Genomic DNA, 20,247 nt, shown 5'->3' on the forward strand with positions numbered 1-20,247 from the left:
AAAGTGAAACTCACAGGAATGAGTAGCTGAACTGTGAAACCAGATAAATCCTTGAATGGTTCCTCGAAGATCCTCTAGAAGCTAGAAACTAGCCAGTGTTGTCCAGGAGGAAACCCATGCTGTTACAGCCTCGCCTGATGCTTGCTCAAGGTAGCCTGGCTCCTTGCTGTAAATATATTATTAGCTATGTTCAGGAGAGTGAAATTCTGAGTCCATATTACACAAATCTTGAGATAATTTAGACAAATTTGATCCCTCTCAGCTCCTTAACTTCTCTTGTCAGCAGCTTCTGAATGATGCCAGTGAACTTATGATCAAAATAACTTTGGCTGTTGCAGGAGCTTTTGTAAGACCAAGCAACTTAAAATTAGAACCCTTCTGTGATAGGCACTTAGTTACAAACACAAATGAGAGATAGAACTGCTTGAAAAATGTGATGCTGAGGTGTCCAGTGATGGTGATTGTAATGCACCCAAGTGAGCTGGTGTGGGATCCATCCATGCTAAAGATGAGGGCCATTTTGGACCCAGAAAAGCTTCTGGGTGGCAGAAGTTTTGACTAATAGTATTTTGCTTGTGAACACAAAGGTGGCTTTCTAGGAGTTCAATAACTTGCCTTTCATGATCTTGCAGAGGCAGGAGCGTCAGCTCACTGGACGCCCTCTCAAGACTCTCTAGTAAAGCTTTGCAGCTTGTCTGCTAAGAGAGGCTTTCATTTATGGTAAATATAAATGTTAAAATGTTTTAAGAAATGAAATCATCAAAACAACTTCTAACTGCAGGATTTTTGTGATGCTATTCCATGTTTTCTGGGGCCTGGAAAACATTTTTAAGCTTGTAGCCGTCTCCTCCTGGTGTTTACAGAGAATTGGCCTCAAAACTTAAATCCTAAGCAAACTTTAGCTACTTTAGGTAGATACAGGGCTAAAGCAGAAGGCATGTCTTGTGCTTAGTCATTATAAGGTCAGGGAGCGGTACTCATAGAATCATAGAATAGTCAGGGTTGGAAAGGACCTTAAGATCATCTAGTTCCAACCCCCCTGCCATGGACAGGGACACCTCACACTAAACCATGCCACCCAAGGCTCTGTCCAACTTGGCCTTGCCAAGGATGGAGCATTCACAACTTCCCTGGGCAGCCCATTCCAGTGCCTCACCACCCTTAGAGTAAAGAACTTCTTCCTGATATCCAATCTTAACTTCCCCTGTGTTTTAACCCATTACACCTTGTCCTATCACTACAGTCCCTAATGAATAGTCCCTTCCCAGTGTTCTTATAGGCCCCCTTCAGATACTGGAAGGCTGCTATGGGGTCTCCACGCAGCCTTCTCTTCTCCAGACTGAACAGCCCCAACTTTCTCAGCCTGTCTTCATTATGGGAGGTGCTTCAGTCCCCTGATCATCCTCGTGGCCCTCCTCTGGACTTGTTCCAACAGTTCCATGTCCTTTTTATGTTGAGGACACCAGAACTGCACACAATACTCCAAGTGAGGTCTCAGGAGAGCAGAGTAGAGGGGCAGGATCACCTCCTTCGACCTGCTGGTCACACTCCTTTTGATGCAGCCCAGGATACGGTTGGCTTTCTGGGCTGCGAGCGCACACTGAAGCTGGCTCATGTTCATTTTTTCGTCGACCAACACCCCCAAGTCCTTCTCTGCAGGGCTGCTCTGAATCTCTTCTCTGCCCAACCTGTAGCTGTGCCTGGGATTGCTCCAACCCAGGTGCAGGACCTTGCACTTGGCATGGTTAAACTTCATAAGGTTGGCATCAGCCCACCTCACAAGCATGTCAAGGTCGCTCTGGATGGCATTCCTTCCCTCCAGTGTTATCAATCAAATCACACAGCTTGGTGTCATCAGCAAACTTGCTGAGGGCGCACTCAATCCCACTGTCCATGTCACTGACAAAGATGTTGAACAAGACTGGTCCCAACACTGACCCCTGAGGGACACCACTCGTTACTGGTCTCCAGCCAGACATTGAGCCATTGACCACAACTCTTTGCTTGCGGCCATCCAGCCAGTTCTTTGTCCACCGAGTGGTCCACGTATCAAATTGATGTCTCTCCAATTTAGAGACAAGGATGTTATGTGGGACAGTGTCAAAGGCTTTGCACAAGTCGAGGTAGATGACATCAACTGCTCTACCCCTGTCCATCAGTTCCGTAGCCCCATCATAGAAGGCCACCAAATTGGTCAGGCAGGATTTCCCCTTAGTGAAGCCATGCTGGCTGTCACCAAGCACCTTGTTGTTTTTCTTGTGCCTTAGCATGCCTTCCAGGAGAATCTGCTCCAAGATTTTGCCAGGCACAGAGGTGAGACTGACTGGTCTGTAATTCCCCGGGTCATCCATTTTCCCCTTCTTGAAAATGGGGGTTATATTTCCCTTCTTCCAGTCGTTGGGAACTTCACCTGACTGCCATGATTTTTCAAATATGATGGCCAGTGGCTTAGCAACTTCATTTGCCAGCTCCTTCAGGACCTGTGGATAGATTTCATCAGGTCCCATGGACTTGTGTACGTTCAGGTTCTTAAGATGGTCTTGAACCAGATCCTCTCCTACAGTGGGCCTAGGGTCTTCATTCTCACAGTCCTTGTGTCTGCCTTCCAAGACTTGGGTGGTGCGGTCAGAGCCTTTGCCAGTGAAGACCGAGGCAAAGAAGTCATTGAGAACCTCAGCCTTCTCCAAGCCCAGGGTAGCCAGTTCTCCCGATAGCTTCTGGAGGGGGCCCACATTATCCGTAGTCTGTCTTTTATTCTCAATGTACCTATTGAATCCCTTACTGTTATCTTTCACATCCCTAGCCAAGTTTAATTCTAACTGGGCCTTAGCTTTCCTAACCTGGTCCCTAGCTTCCTGGACAACATCCCTGTATTGTTCCCAGGCTGCCTGTCTAGGCATACCTGGGTTTCTTACGGCCCTGAGAGGGAAGTATTCTGGCCTTGTGATAGTCAATATGATACCCTATGTATGTGAGACTGATTCCTATTGATATAGATGCATAAGCCTCTGGGTGATCAAAGTTTGCCTTAAAATATGATAAAACTTCACTTTTACTTTGTGCTAAGCAAGCATTCCTTATTTGGTTGGGTCTGTTGAAGTTACTGATCTGTAACTAATGAAAGTTAGTTCTTAGTCTTCTGGCGTAGAGTTTTAAGCTGGTTTTATTTAGGAAAGCAGAACTTCCCATCTTAAGGTAAACTGCAACATATCTTGCTTAGGCACTATGGAAGTACCAGTCTCCTTATTTGATGCTTCATTTCAGAAGAGCTCTGTGGAGCCCCAGGGCTCCATGTATGTCATGTTTTGCTGGCCAAGTTTGCTGCAGGTGGGATTAAGGCTATCAAAACACTGCTTTGCTCTAAAACCACATGGCGTCCTTTTCCTCTGGTGAAACACAGAAGTTAAACTGTACCACCTGAAGGCCTTGAAGTGAAGACTGCTGTCATGGGAGGTGGTAGGGGAGGCAGAGGCATGTTTTTGTCAAAATGTGAATGCTTGTCTCTGGAGACACATCATAACAAGGCCCCTACATTAATGTTTCTTGCTGAGTAGGCAGAGAGGCTACTGTAGTGGGGAAGAAGTGGATTTTAGCAGAAGAAAATAAGATGTAGCTGTGCACCCTGCCAGAAACCTTCTCCTCTAACATGGCAAATCTTGTGCTTTTTGTTGAACCAGACTTCAGTTCCGCTTGGTTGTTCATTCAGAGTGTCTGTGTTTGTTGTAAGGATCAAAGAACGATCTGGAGGTAGATGCCAGGTAAAGTGTCTGAGATGGTTTCAGAGTTTAAGTGTGACAACAGCTTTTTTTATTGAAGACCATAAAGTATTTTGAAATTTGGCTTGTTAACCAATTCATCCTTTTAAGTAAGACTTATGCTCTGCTAGTTTCCCTGGGTGGAATTCAGAAACTGAGGAGTTAATCTCTGACTTCAATCCTAGCCCTCCTGACTTAAGTTCTACACTTACTACTTTTTTAAGATGCAAACCAGCTTATTTCATGAGTCAGTGGTTTCTTAGTGTAGTGCAGGTGATATTCTCACATTTTTGCCCCTTTTAATGAACTTGAACATCTTTCAGCATGGGGCCTAGCATGATCTTAAGCCTCAGGATTGGAGCCTTGGGAACGTTATTAGTATAACCTCGATTCTTTTGATGCCAGCTTTTCTAGGAGGAACTGAATGGAGGTAGCTGAGACTTAGCTTAAAATATTGGAACTAGCGGAGAGCTGTTTTCTGTCTCTTCATAATAGCTGGCCCTGACAGTTTAACAGAGCTTATTGACCATCTGCTTTGTCTAGTTTGCCACATGGCAGAGTAACAACTAAGCCAAAATACTGGCTGCACACTGTATTAATTAAACGACTTGCTTGTGAACACTATGAAGGTACGAAATTGATTGATGTTGTACATTTAACTTGAAGAGTTTTGTCCTTTCCTCTGCTGCAGTTCTTTGGCTCTGCCAAATATTGAGCTGATATCAAGCCAAAGAACATAAGAAAGGTGGTGAGAAGGAAGCTGTTCAACTGTACATTAGAGTCCCTATTTATCTCCTTGCCCTCTGTCTTCTGTTACCCATTCTCAACAGATGGGACCCAGAGTATATTAGTTTTGTCCCCCTGCTGCTACTTCTGACTGCTGCTCCCTGCCTCACAAAGCTGGCAAAAGCAACAGCTGTTTCATAATTCCTCTATTTGAAGGGAGGGAGAAACATAGCAAGGGGAGGGGCAAGAGACTAAAAGACTAGACATCTTGCTTGCAAAGGACTAGAGAGACGTTGTTCTTGTCTCTTTTTTTCAAGAACCAATTTCTCTTCTGAAAACAGCTTTCACATTCTTCAGTGTTCGTGTTCCTGGAAATACGAGGCATCCTTCTCTGAAGTGAGAGTAGAAGTGGAGAGCTTTAAGCAAATAGCATTGGTTGTGTCTGCATGTCTCTAGCTGGAGGAACCTGACTGTGGGCTGCTTCTTAGCGTGACTAATTCTGCTCAAAGGCACAGCCCCCTGGGAAAGCAGTTTTTAAATCCAGACTGTGCTGGATTCAGAGACATAGAACATGTTCTCTGAAAGGGATGTGGCAAGACTTTGGCAATATCCAACAACTGACTGCTTGATGAAGGGACATGCTGTAGGTAGCATCTCTGCAGCTAGAAGCTGAATCCTGTTGAGCTTGTTATAATGAACAGATGGCTTGTTAATACGCTCTGCTGTGCTACAGCAAGCTGTGCTTCTTCAAGGCCTTGCTACCTACACTGCTACACAGAAATCTGCGTACAGATTCTTTTTCTTCTGGTAACTTTCGGTAACAACAGGGAACTGTTCATACATATGTGTACGTAGCTGCATATTTGTGGTCTGTTAACATACTTATGAAGGGGTAGTGTATATATATGTATACGCTGTGTACATAGCATACTGTTGGATGGTGTAACATGACATAGTATTTCAACTCAGTATAACATAAATCTGAATGCAGCTACTATTTGGCTGCATTTTAAATATACCTACGCTGCTGGAAATGGTTTGCCTAGTAGGTAAATAACTTCAGGAGAAAACTAAAAGACAGCTGTACTCATTTAGGTTCTCTGAAAAGCTGTCTAGTCTGCTGCAGGCAAAGCCCGTGCTAACACCTCCTTGTTTTGGCCTCTGGAAACATTCCTCTGATTTTGTTCTGGACTTCCAGGAGTTGCAGAGGATCCCTGATTTACATCAAAGTGCTTTGGATCCCAGGTAGGCCTGGGGTATGCTGTCCTACAGAACCAGGAAACTGTTTAAGAAATGACATCTTGAGTACATGTGCAAGTTCTCTCCTTTCTGGGAAGCTTTGGTATTCCTGAAGACGGCTCCTTCTGGCATTTAAGAGATAGTTGAGAAAATTACACTTCCCTTAAAATCTCCTTCTCACTTTTTCCCCCCCCTTCTTTTTTCTCCTACCGTGTTCATTAACGTATTTAAGAATAGTCTATCACTCTTTTGTTAACTTCAAATGGTGAGGATTATAGTCCTTCTGCTTGGGCTCCAACCCAGTAATGAATGAAGGGGTAGGCTTGATACAGCTTTTAAAAAGTAGTCCTTTCCTGGAGCTGTATTTCAGTCATAAGAAACAGTTTAAGCAGCTGTTTTCTTCAGCATGTACATGGGAGTTGTGCTGCTGAGAAGGAGGGGGAAAAACTGTGTTCATCCTTTGGCAGCCTGTTGGGGTTCTTTCCCTTTAGTTCAGACCAGTTCCAATTTCTGTCTTGACTTATAATCAGAGTCACTTGCCAGTCTGTAAGTTCATATCATTCAGGGGCCCTCATCAGCCCATGCTCTGTTTGCCTGCATCATCTTTCAGCTACAGTGATTTGTGAGGCCTTGCAGCTGTTGCACGAGCATCTGGAACTTTCACGGTTGTGCTGGGAAATATTGCCCATTTGTTTATCCAAGGAGCATAAGGACACCTGAATGCTCTGGCCCCATTTTGTTTTGGGCTTGCTAACACTGTCATGATCATGTAGCCCATCACAAATTTTCATTATCCGATTTGACAAGGTCTGCCACGTGCTTTCTGCCATCAAGATACCATGTCCTGGAAGATGATGGGCTCTTTGGCATTTAAAAAGTGAAGCTGTGAGTAAATGAGATGCTTCAGGATGACTTCATTTTGTTATTTTCCTTTTTTTTTTTTTTTTTTTTTTACTTTATACCAAGCCAAAACAAGTGTTTTGTCTTATGTTCTGTTTTTCTCCTTCAGTGTGCCTCAAATAACTCTTCAGGCTGTGGTTATGGAACCACAGAGCTTTTATTCCTTAAAAAAAGAAAAATATATCCTTATCATCCATAACTCTAAATTCTTCTGGAATGCCACTGGCAAGAGAAACACATATTTTTCTTCAGCCTGTGACCATTTAAACAATGTAGACCATTAGAGGTTGCTGACAAGTGCTGACTTGCAAGTTTGTGTGTGAAAAATGGAGGAAAATATTTGGACATATTTATGACATTTGCTTAAGAAAGATAACTCTTGAAGTTGAAGCAGGAGAAGGAGAACAAATTTTAGGCTGACCACACAAAGTGAGAGTTCAGCTGAAAAAGTGCCCTGTTTAGGGATCCTGGGAGCTGAAAGTAGAGGTCCTGATACTGCAGGCTACCTCAGAAGACAGGCTGGTATCTATTCTTAAAACAGTTGTTGCAGATCATCTGCGGGCTCTGTCAAATGATACTTTCTCAGTTTGCTTTTTCAAGAAGGCGACACCATTTATAAGGTTGGCTGGCAGTTTAGACTGCAATTCTTTGGCAGTGGCCAAAGGTTTGCTTCTCAGGATAGGTAAATGGGCACAAAGGGGCACAGGGGGCTTTGTAGTGGAATGGGTGGAAGAATGAAGGAGGAGTTGGGACTCTGAAGGGTTTAATGGAAGCTTTTCTTTTAGTGGTGCTTTAGACTTTGCAGTGAACCCTTCTCTTGTATTCAGTGGTCTGGTTGAAAGGATGTGCTCTTGGAAGTACAGTGCCTTTTTACAACCTGTTTTTCAGAGACTCTCAGGCAAGAATGAATATGTATACTTGAAACTTAATTAATGGGAAGATGTTTTTGCCAGACTTCTTAGAGCTTTTAAATGGAAGTATCCTTAAATGAAGTCTAAAGCCTAAATTCCTTTCAAATGTGCTACATTTGGATATAATAAAAGGATTTTGGAAAAGAGTCGGTAAAACTGGCAAATAGATGTTAACTAAAATGGGATGAGATGACATATAGAACCTATGAGCACCTACGTCAGGTAGTTAAATGGTGCTTTTGCAAGTGAGAAGGAGGGGTGATGCTGCAGGACAGAAATCCCAGTTAACACACCTGCTGGGATGGGAAGAAAATGCTTCTATGTAAGAAAGAACTGAATGCTTCCATTGAAAATCTCCATTTTGAAAGGAATTAATATGCCCATACCAATGGCAGAGAAGATAATCTGAACTATATGTTTAGCTTTCACTTTCTATCACTCTCTCGTTTGCTCTGTCTTGCACTGATACAAACTTTTCAGATGAGACATTAAATTGTCAAGTAGTTGAGAAATGGAGCTTTCCTTGTGTATTTCTTACTGGCTTATGCTATTCTGTCTGTTGAGAAGTGTTGGGGAAAGGTGCCTTTTTCTAATTTAGCAGCTTCATCTGCATTGGCGTCATGATTACTTTTCCTTGTAGACTAGGCAAGGATTTCTCAGCCAGGAGAGGAAAGCACAAAGAGATATTCTTCCTGTTCAAGAAAAGTGGCCATGTTTCTGTTGTACTGGGCAGCTGCATCAGTGTCATAGTTAAAACCATCTGATTTTTGATTTTTTCTGAAGTTATCAAATACTCATATGGTAAAATAAGAGTAAATAACAAATTGCAACTGATGCTCAACTTGTATTTCCCAAATGAACCAAGGGAAATATTTAAATGAATGATGGGGCCACAAACCAAGCAAGGCATGCCAAACTGGTTTTTGGCCAGCGTGGTATTCCTAGAAGCTGTTCTGTTCCAAGTCAGAGCCTATTTTGGTTTCTCACTGTTGGATGTTTCATGGCAGGAGATCTGAGCAAGTGCTTCCTAAACAGCTGCTTATACAAGAACTACTGTGTATGGACAGAATGGAGTCAGCACTGCAAGTGTGTGACCTCTGACTAGTGTTTCAGTCACCCATTCAAGCAACAGATAAATACCAAACTAAAAATAGCAAGTTCAGGGCCCAGGATAAGTATTTCCAGTCACCTACATAATAAGCTCTTTTGAAAACTTGTTAAAACACAGGATACCAAGAAATTAATTTGCTAACCTTCCCCCAGCCCCAACCCCTAAATAGTGTATGCATTTTTTTTACTCTTAGAAAAGCCTATTTAGCAGCTAATTAGAGGAGAAGTTCTCCTGTTGATTCTTTGGGAATTACTTCCTTAGCTCTCAATTTATTGGCCAAGGCGCCTGCACATGCCTCCATTGCTGTTTATGGAGTTGCAGGCTGCATCCATACATAGTGAGTTACCTCCCCACTGCTGAATGGAGAATGCAGTCAGTGAAGTGTGGCAGCCAGCCCATGCTGGCTCTAAGGGTGTGTAAATAAAAAGGCATGGCTTTCTGAAATAGCACAGCCTTCCTTCCAGCCAAGAAAACTTGAAGGGTGTGTTGGTGACCAACAGTAGGCAGTGTGTCTGCTGGGCAAGCCTAGCCTCAATTGAGTTGGCAGAGTTTGAAGTGCAATAAAACTCTAGCTTAGCCCTAACCCTAACACATCGTTCTTTCAATAGCAGCTTTGTGGCCCTGCTAACAAGCAGAACAGAGGACTGTTGAAAGAGAGGATCAGGGTGGTTTCTTTTACAGAGACATTTTTAGAGTATTTAGCTGAGGTCATCATCATTACATTCTTCTATGGTCTGTATAAACATAGAGGAATCTGACAGCAGTGGTCATGTTCATGCAGAAATATACAATGAATTTTAATGGCTGGTCAGCCCTTACTGATTAGAGAGCCCCTGACCTCCATTTGAAACTCCTGTTGCCATCACTCTTGGGTGTAGGTAGGCCAGAATCTACACAGAAACAGTTAATTTGGGAAATTTTGGTGCTTTGCTTTTAACAAGCTACTAACATTATAATTTGCTAGTATCAAGTAAATATATCAATTTTTTTTCAACTACTTGCTTTTTTTGTTGTACGATTTATTTGAAGTCTCATGTTGGCATAGCTCTGTGGCACTAAGGCAATTTAGAAGTGATGTGAAGCATCGGTCTGCAGTGCAGCAGAACATAGCAGCAGGAGGCTGGTCTGGATTTTTTATTGCTCCAATTCTGTAAATGTTTAGTTGCACAGCCATTATATATGGAGTTGTTCGCTGAAACTGACCCTGCCTCCCCTTCCCTGAGTAACTTCACTTCAGCGAATGGTTTGGCAGTACTTGAACCTGTCTCGCTGTGCTTTAACTTAACCTTCCCTTTCCTGTCGTCTAGCTGACTTTTGACACAGTTGGCTGTTTTACTTTTCACCCACTCCTAAACGGGGTAAAATGCCATTACGTGCTAACCATGTTCTGGTGTAGGATCTAAGCAGCTGACTTAAGTTTAGTGTTTGGGCAGACTGTAGCTGTAAGGAGTTTGTCCAGAGGAAATCATGGTGTGTTGCTATTGTCTTTCTGCCCTCTAGCCTTCTAATTGAAGGAAAGGCAAAACTGCAGTGGCATCTGCAAAAACAGCTGCCTCTGTGTTGAGTGTCAGTGCAGGCAGGCTTGCGTTCTGGAGAAGGGTGAAGATATTTGGGGAAGCTGGGTTGGGACCCCTTCTCTGGATGTGGAGGTCCTCTCGCTATCCTCTTCCCTTTTTGCCCGTAAAGGGAGCTTTCACAGGAATTGCATTGAGGGATGATGTTCTTATTTCTGCTGGTAACCCTGATCACTCCATGCTGACAGAAGCACCCCAACTGAAGTAAGGGCACAACAGAGTTGCTTCTTTTTGCATCAGTTGTGTGGTTGCTATTTTTGTGTACTTGTGCGCTATTTTATAATGAAAATTTGTCTTGTGTCGACTGCTTTAGAGGAGCTGACTCTTCGAATGTAACTTGTAATTGGAATAGCATCTGTCCACTTCATCTGCTCTACAGTTGCATGAGAGCCAAGAGGAGAGGCTGATCTGTGGCTGTTACAGCTTGAAACAAACAGCAGTGGTCTACAGTGACTGAGGGAAGAGCAAGAGCCAGCTTGGGTAATGAGCTGAAAGAACTTGGCTTGAGTGGGTGCTCCTCCCCTGCTCATTGAAAATATCAGTTGCTGTTAATGGCTTTAATGAGGTTCATAACTAGGATTTTAAGTGTTTGTGTGTGCTGTTTAGTCATTGCCCTGTTAGTGTATTTTTCATTTCCATTTGAATTCTGAAGCTACAGCTGTACCTAACTCCTGGCACGTGCATAGACATTAAGATACCCTTATACTTAAGTGACTCCTAGTAGTTGTTTTAAATTTTTTTGAACCGTGGTTTTTTTAATACTAATTTCCAAGTAAGGAACTTTGATCTGTTCTTGGCTATTGCTAAGTAACACTAACATACAGGGTTAGTATCCCAGTTTGCCTAGGGTGATATCCTTATACAGGAATTGTCCTGCTTGGCTTCATTTTGTCCTGAATTCATTCCTCCATCCCATCATCCAAAACCAAATATTCAAGCCTGTAACCCTCACAATTTACGCTTTCCAGGTGGCTAACTTTGCCCCCTTTCATAGTCTTCAGAAAGGAATAAATGATCCTGAATATTCCAAACTCATAGAAGTCCCAGCCATTAAGGAAACATTCTCACAGGATCCCTCTCCTTTACCTGTTCTTGCGTTTTGGTCAAGGAAAGAAATAATTTGCTTCAGATGTGCTAATGTGTTTTGTTTTGTTTTTTAACTAGCAGTAACTTTAGGACATCTTACCAAGTGCATAAAAAGGAACTGTATTTTTCACATTAACATTTGTGAATGGCCTATAGGAAATGTGAGTAAAAGCCCTTCTCGCCCTTAGTCTCATTTTCCATTTGACTCCTTTACTGCTGTCTTTTGGAGAGCATACTCTGGTTTGTTCATCTAGATGAGTGTGTTAGACCAGCAGGTTACTGTCACCTTTTGACGGTTCAGTTTTGCAGCCCTACATGCTTTTTTCAGATACTTACGGTTGACAGTATTGTGTAAGCTATGTAGTTCTTCAGGAATAATGAATGAGATGTTGATCTAAAGCTAGAGAAGTTCTGTCTTCTCTTTTTTTTTCCTGTGCTCATTGGTGGTCAGAAGTGAGCTTCTTGCTTTTTGAAGCTTCAGCTCATAGGACTTATTTTTTGTGAGTCACTCGTTGATCAGGTGCTTAAAGTGATGTGTATGTACATTCCGATATATTATTGAATATATGTCTTAGGCAGTAAGTACTAGCCTGGAAAATGCAGAAGTATCTAGTTGCTGTCATATCCTTCACTCTGTTAGTGTGGTCCTTCTAGACTTTACTGACTTAATTTCAATTAAGGTTATTTCTGCAAATCAGCCTTTATATTTTGAAGTGGATGTGTTAGAAGGGTGTGTTTGCTCATGCTCGGATAAGGAGAGAAAAGAGAAGGAAGAATTCCTAACCACACTGTTTCAGTGAAGGCTGGCTAGTTGACAGGATGGGCATGTTCTTCCGATTGTTCAAGTAGCATGGTGGTATCCGTCTTATCATGTAATCCTGTGTTTGTCTCATAGCGTATCTCACGCTGGGAACAACACACACCTAATGTGTGTACTGATACGGATCTTGAGAGTGGATCTTTAGACCTGGGAGCTGAGAGTGCTCCCTGTTCTCTGGGTTCAAACATGCATCTTCAAAAGGTCTTCTCTTTGGGATTTCCCTGGAGTAAGATGTGCTCTTCATAATACAAGCTTCAGGCTGTTTGCCCACTTATCTACTAATCAACATAGGGTGAATTGTCAGATGCAGACAGGCTTTAGCTAGCTCTTTCTTCTCTGAGCCAGAAGAATATGGATAAGCTTTGGTCTGGAAATCTGATGGCTGTGTTAATAAATTGTGGCACCTGAATGTAAATGCTTTGCCAACAGGATTTATTCTCTTGGTCTGAAAGTTGCAGTAATGCAGCTGTATTTTCTGGACTAGTGTCATGGTTTAAGCCCAGCCAGTAACTCAGAACAAATATGATGTGAAGCATCACAAATATTTGTGCACACTGGCTGAGGTCCAGCTGTACTTGCCTGTGTAGACACTATCATTGTGTGTCTGTCTTTCTCATCTATCTTAATAACCTTTTCCCACAGCTTTGTCAGTTCTCTTAATTGCCAGGTACTGATGATTTCTAGGTAAGCTCCCTCTCTGCTTCACACCAAGGTTTGTATTCCTCCATGCAGAGGAGGAGAAAGCATTATTCCTAGCACTACTCTTGATTTAACAACTGGAAAATGCACTTTTAAAATGTCATATTTGTCTAAGTTGAAAAAATCTGAGCTGAGGAGATTTGCAGTAGATGCCAGTCTCAACTGGAATACCTTGGGAAGATTTTTAGGTAAGAATTCAGTTATTTCTGAGTTGAGACTAAAATCAGGAGGGGAAAAATGTTTCTCCACATTGCATGAGAACTTTTAGCAGCTTAGTTTAAACTCTAGTATGTCTAATCTTGGAAATTTAGGAGTGAGAAGACTTGCGTTGTGTTGGAGATGCCTGTTGCCAGTTGATGAATGTGTTCTCAGTTTCATCAAGGATCTCTCCTCCTCTTTCAGTTGTGGTTGTCGTGTGTTCAAACTTGTTAAATATCCGCAATAAGCTCAAAGATTCTTAGGTGAATAAGTTACCTTTATAGGGAATTAGGAGGGGCTGGACTCTTGCAATTGGACTTTTGCAGTTCATGTTGGTAGACAGCCCTGACTATACTGCTTGGGAGCTGAGAGTTGCCTCTTTCTCTGCTTGCAGTGGTCCTTCTGGCCCTTGGCTGAGGAGAAAGGGTACATAAGAAAGAGGTAGAAGCAATACCCCCAAAAGGTAGAGCAGAGGTGATAGGATTTTGCAGGAACCAAGCCATGATAATAAAAGCTGAGGACTGAATTTTTAAGAAGAGGAGCAGAGGGAAGTGAGTACTTGAGGACAAAAGTTAAACTGCCATTCTCCAGACCTGAAATTGACTAGAGAAGATTCTTCCATGCTCTACCAGCAACTTCAGAGGCCCTTACTGTGTTTGTAAAGTGTTACCTCCCTCTAGTGGTGTGTGTACAAGGTTATGGGCACAGTCACTTGCTAGCTCCAGTGATGAGGGTAGATCAGATGAAACACAGCATCCTTGACTTTTATCCATCTATTCATACCATGTTATGTAGATACAGATACACTAGGTGTTCCTGTGAGATACTCGGTACCTTGCATAAGCCATTCTGCTGACAGGTGGACACTTAGTGTCCTTCCCTTTCAGAATATTTAACCAGATACATGTGAGGTCAGTCTTGAAGACAGGCTCAGCACAGAAGATTTCTGTTAAACAGCCACAATGCTGCAGATAAATTATGATTATTCAGGAACAGTAGGATCACCAACCCAAAATGAGTCAACAAATCTGTTAACTTTGCCTTTAATATCTCTTCATATTTACTTAATGGACAAGAGTGTTGAAGAAAGGTACCTCTTTCACCAATCAGGTCATGGTGGAAGGGGCTGCTGTTCTGGTTAGAACAGCCTTGGTTCTAATACAGGCAACACAGGCTTTTCTAACTCTTAGTTGGAACCAAGACTGGATGGCATGCACTCAGGGGTGTGGGGCGTTGCACTCTGAGTTGCCTTTTGAGATTGAACATTCAACTGACTGGTTGCTAATGAGGTAAGTGTCTGATGTGGGAGAAAATAGTATGTAACTGCATAGTAAGGATTGTATTGTAGCGGGAGCAGCATCCTAAACGTGTTAACTAATTATCAACTGTGCAAACTGTTGCATGTGTTGCTTGAATCACTTCACCTGGACCAGCAGAAATGAGAGAATTATTTTTTCATGTTTAACATTGAATCATCATGGCTGCTACAGCATTACTGCTGTTAGTAGTTGAGAATTGGAGAAAACATTGTCATTTAGTAATTGGGTTGTACCACTAAGGATTCTTATTCCTACTGTAAATGTCCCCAAACCTGGCACTTCTGAGTTTCTTCTTGCTCTCTTCAACATATTTCCAAATCTGTTGCTTCTCATACCAATCAGTAGACTCTAGCAGCCTTTTTGTGCTGCCAGCAGCTTCATTTTAGCTTTTGTATTTTGACTCTCCACTTAAGTAGGATTAGCTTTACATCAGAAAGAGCTTTTTTTTTTATTATGGATTCATAAATTTTTGACCACTTAAACAGTTCTTTTTATTCTCATTTTTTGTCTACTTTTGCCCTGACTCATAAGTCAATGGAATGGAATACTTTGAAATGAGGAATGCACAGGGTTTTCCTTTGTGTTCCATACAAATGACTACTTGATAGTATTCTTTTACCTGTACTAAGTGCAATCCATTTATAATCCCACCAGGTCACATATGCAACCAAACATCTTCTAGTACTGGTAATTTATGGCACTTTAGTATATCATCTTGAGACTTAGCACTGCCCCAATGCAAGGTAACTCTGTCTATATCTGCAGATTAACTCATTTAAGGCTATCTGTATTAGATGTCCAGCAGGTGTTTCTTATTTTTAAATTAAATCTTTTTATATAGTGATACTTCTAGAAGAACTGGTACTACTTTCTAGTTTGCTTTGGCCATCTTTTAGGACTTTGAGAGAAATCCCCAATTCATGCAGTCTTAAACTTTCTTACCTCTGAAATGTATGGTCCTTTCCTTCCTTCTTCTTCATCTTCCTCTTTCTGTCCTTTCAGATTGTTTCTAAACTGACTACATAAATGATGGCTTTAGCTTCTCTTTTCTCTCCCAAACTTAAAATTTAAAGTAAAACTCAACCAAACCTATTTCATTATTTCTCAGCACGGTAAAATGATGCACAGTGAATGGGCAGTAAGGATGAGGGGTAGCAGGCTAATTTGAAAGTTGGATTTATAGTGGCAATTTATCCATAGGGCAGCTATCACCCTTTAAATTTTAAAGCCTTAGATAAATGCTTAATTGGTAAATACTTGTAACAATGTCAGACCTGTTCTTGCTATGCTGGAGGTGCTGTCCTCAATAGTCAATAGACTAGGGTGTGCAAGAGGTCTTCAGGTGCCCCTACAAAATCCATCCTTTTGGCTTACTCTGCTGTGGAAAGTGATTTCAGAGGCCTTTCTCTTGTTTCACTAAGGGATGTTCACCTGTTACTGTTCCGTTCACTGCTGGTGCTGTGATCACCTCTGCCAAAGGCTAAGTAGAAAACAGCTGGAGAGGTTGTAATTTCTTAAACTGCTACAGCTATTTATTACTTAATGCATGTCTGTGCCCCAAGGCATTTTGCCAGTAGCCTGCACAGGGCTGTCTTCCAATGCAAGGTTGAGTTTAAATTGCATTAAATAGCATGGAAGCTAACGCTGGTGATATTCTTGGACTTCTGAATACTCAAGCGTAAAACAGCTCGTGTCTTGCCCATGTTGTTAATGCAAAGTGGAAGGAGGGTGCTTAGAAAGAATGTGTCTATCCTCCCTTCCCCTGTTTCAATTGATGGGTGCTTGCACTCACAACCCCCAGACCTCTTCTATTTTAGCTTATCTGGGGACTGCTCCCTGTCAGCATGCTTTCCCCCTTCTTCCCCTCCCATTGTCTGCTATTTGCAGCACCTTGTCTTCCTCTCACTGGATCAGAACATGGCAGTGCTTTGGTTTCCCTGCACAGCCTAATGGCATGAACAAGACTCTTAAAATATGACCTTTCTGCTATGCACAACCTCTTTCAGGCTTGCTCCAGCCTACTCGGGATCTAACTGCTCAATTGTAGTAGGATCAACCACACTTATCTTGCCAATAAAATGAGGCAAACAGAAGACATGAGAGAGGGAAGGAAGAAAGAGTCATTACAGGTGTTGTGGATTGGTCAGGCTCCTGACCTAAGCACATGTTTTTCATACGTAACATAAAACTCTTGAGATCATTCAGGCATGGGGAAAAAATGCTTTATGTTCTTTCATTCAGCCAAAAATAAGAGCAACTGTTACCTTTTTGGGCTTCCACCCATCCATTTGTGTTGTCTGTCAGAGTTCAAATTTGCTGTGAAGTGGTGCAAATACACATGATCTTTTGCAGAAAATGTAACTTAATTAAAGGCCAGTGTGTCAGACACAGCAGGCTCCCTTGTTTCTGAAGTATCCCTGACTTATCTTTTGTTATGGCTTTCCTTGAAGTAGAGGTAATGTGTTACCTCTTATACTAAGGCTTAAGTGAATTACTGGCATAGTTGCCCTCTGGACTAATGGCAGTGTGAACCTTGAAGATGTAAGAGAAGGTTGATATGAAGGAGGTAAGAATGAGGAGGGATAGAAGCAAGAATTTCTCCCACATGACTCGTACCAATCAGGATAAAGCTAACCTTTCAGGACTGCTCAGCTTCAGCAAAGTGTGGTCACAAAAAAAGCATTGTATACTTTCTAGGGAATTCCCCCCACTGTTGTCTTTCAACATCATTTCAGTTTGCCAGAATGCCATTCTGACAGGCAAGAATTCAGAACGTGTGTCTTGACAAAATATGTGATGTACAGACAACACTTCTGAGCACACAGATGCAGGTCCGCGGATGTGTATTTTAATATATTTCAAGTATTAATGGTGGTAACTCCAGGCACCCTATCTCGACAGTATTTTTAATGAGCTGCTTAGATAAAATGTCTTATTTGGGGAATTTCTGGTTCTTAGTGTGATATGCTAATTAGTAGCATTGGAATAGTAAGCTAAGGGTACCACTGCTAGGGATTAGTATTTATCCTTTCTAATCTGGTGGCTTTTGCTGAATATCTCTGTAGTCTGTGGAAGACTTCTCTACTCTTCCCCTCATGTTTAATTGCTAATGAGCCTATAGTGTTAGGTTAGGAGCTCCCTTATTGCCAGACTGTGTTACAGTAAGTAGTATTTTTATGATTCATCTCAGCAAATGCCCAGACTTCCTTTCTGACTAAAATGCACGCTGACAAAGAGTGAACCTGCTAATTGGGCAAAGGATGTGCTTTGTGTACTTTTATTCATTGGCCTGCATGGCTGCGTTATCACATTTCTGTATGCTTTCCTTCAGAGGTGGGAAATAGGGAACTTAATCATCCTACTTTTCTCCTTCCTCCTCATATCCAAATAAATGTTGAACAGGTGGAATTTTAGCTGGAGCTGCTGATACAAGTATTTGGCACTTTGGTACTTAACTTTTGTTAGATTAACTTGGGCTAATTTGTTACCTTCCTTACTAATGTTTGAACTCTTATCCAGTAGAAAAGTGATTTTGGTGGCAGTTGCTGTTAGGAGACGTTAAATGATTTCACAATTGTTAAAATTTTGCAGATTGCTGGGCCCATCACGTTTTTGTCAAAATGCTTCTTTAAAGGATCTTGAAAAATGTTGTTGGGGTACAATGAGATAGCTGCCGCTGGGGATACTGGTCTTGTTGCTTCATCCTGACTCTCAAATCCAGCCTCCCCTTTGGAGGCTTTTTCTCAGGTCCCTGTTTTCATTCAGGAAGTGCTAAGGTGATGCAGTGCTGGTGAGCTGATCGATGACAGTGTACTTGTGAGAGGGCAGACTCACAGTGCCCATGCATTGGCTTGGATGGAGCAGAGGAAGCAGCGGAGCTATGTGGCTGCGGCACTGAGGCCACCGTGAGGATGGGACTTTGTGTGGGGAGGGGAAAGGCTGAGACCAGTGTTTTGTATGCATGATGAGGTGCTGCTTTTACCATCTTGAAGTGCATTTTATGTTGTGAAAATGCAAATAATGGCCAGCAGACTGTGAACGCAATGAACGGTGTTATCTGTGGATGAATTCTTTTTGGGATGCCAGAGCTCAGGAATCCTTCAAAATACGTGGACTGCTGCTCTAACTCGGGGAACAACGTGTCTGATGTGGTGGTGATGCAGAGGCAGAAATGTATGGGTAGTGGAGATTAAAAAATTATCTGAAATACTCTGTGCTTTAGATTTTGCACTTCACTGGAAATCTGAGCTCTTCTAGTGGATGTATGTGGCTTACAAGGATGTGTGTCATCTTTGTAAGCCAACTTTAAGCAAGGGAGATCTTCCATAGTGTAACAAAATAAACAGTCCAATCAAGAATGATTTCAAAGCAAGTTTGTGGATTGTTGCAGTTTTTATCTCCTTTTTCCCGTAGCTCTTCTTCATCCTCTTGCCCAGTGCTATGAGAATAGCATGACTTGTGCTGCTGGGCATGGGTTAGTAACACAACCCCTGGCTGTGATGAAAGGGTTGCTTAAGAGCTGTCACCTCCTGTGTGGTCAGGGCTTGGTCTTCTGATGGCCCTGGAACAAAGAATCAAGCCACCGTCCCTTACTGATTTCCTTCTTGCCTGGCTGCAGGCAGATGGGGTTATGTGTGCTATCACTAGGCTGCTTTTGAAGTTAATTAAAGGATATATATCTCCATTGACTATGTGGGAATTTTTGCTTTTCAGGAAGAAGAGATGCCAGATGTAGAAATTGACATTGATGACCTTCTTGATGCAGCCAATGAAGAGGAGAGGGCTCTCAAATTACAGGTAATATTATTTCCTAATTTCAAATCAGAATCTTGCTGAATTAATGCATCTGGGTCCATATCTTGTGTTTGATTAGAACTGAGAAGTTCCTAGGTCTGAGTTTAGCATAATCTACTGGACTGTAAAAAGGTAATCAAAATCTTTTGGGCTAAAAATGTTCTGGAAGGTAGGTGATAACAGGAGTAAATAAGAGTTCAAAGAATCCAGTGATATAGGGAGATATGCTGAGACAGATTAGATTCATTCAACTTTTTACAAGTATGTGAAATGAAAAACTGGAAATTGTTTCTCTGTCTATACCAGCTAGGATTTGAAGCCCATTGAGTTATCTTGGGGTAACTTGTCTAAAAGCTTGAGGAAAGGATAAGGTGGTCACATGCAGGAATTAGTAGAGAAATTAAGAAGCTGTCTGCTGAAATTAAACCCTTCAAACCAACTCTCTCTGAATTCTGCTTGAGATTAAAGTTTATGAATGGAAGAATGAGGGAGGAAACATCATTGTCTTAATAGAGATACATATATGTAATTCAAGATAGAAAATGAATATGAGGGTCTCTGTTTATAATCTTTTCAGATGCATTGAAGGAAGGAAACCTGTGAGTGGTTTGCCCTCAGCTCACTTCTGGGAGGTGATTAATGTGATGCTTAAATGCACCACATCTGATTTGCAGTGCCTGTTGGCACCCTTTTCTCAGTGCTCAGTGCCCAGCCACAGAGACATGGGACATGGCTCTACTCTATCTACTCAGCATTCATAAATAACTTTGCTGCTTCTGCCTAAACTAGCTGCTGCAGCTGGGCTGCTAGGAACGCCTGACCTAGCTAACAAACTAGAAAAGGTCTATAGGTCTGTATTTCTGCATCACAAAGACTGTGGTGCCCTCACAGAAAGCTGCCTTTCACATGTGTATGTTCCTGGGAGAAATGTTCTTGGATTCTCGATTGTTTTTCTTCAAGAGGGGGATTTTATAACTTCCAACCTGGAGAAAGAAGCCATCATTTCTCTCATGTTGCAAATTATTCTGATCCATCTAGGTAGGGAATGAAGGTGACTTGCTATAATGCTAAGTTTTCAGTATTTTCATAATCCAGTGATTCCTGGTTCCTTCTCC

At 42.0% G+C, this 20,247-nt stretch overlaps 1 protein-coding gene across 1 annotated transcript in view; it reads left to right on the forward strand.

Moving 5' to 3' along the window:
* PPP1R14C (protein phosphatase 1 regulatory inhibitor subunit 14C) overlaps positions 1-20,247 on the forward strand; it is a gene marked incomplete at both ends in the record, with an annotated part of 55,033 nt that overhangs the window by 23,898 nt on the left and 10,888 nt on the right. The window contains one exon of the mRNA XM_080614840.1: positions 19,052-19,135. Coding sequence (XP_080470966.1) covers positions 19,052-19,135 — 84 coding nt within the window. The remainder of the gene's footprint in view (positions 1-19,051; positions 19,136-20,247) is intronic.

Source organism: Psittacula echo, assembly GCF_963264785.1.
Source record: "Psittacula echo genome assembly, chromosome: 4".
NCBI classification, from domain to species: Eukaryota; Metazoa; Chordata; class Aves; order Psittaciformes; family Psittacidae; genus Psittacula; species Psittacula echo.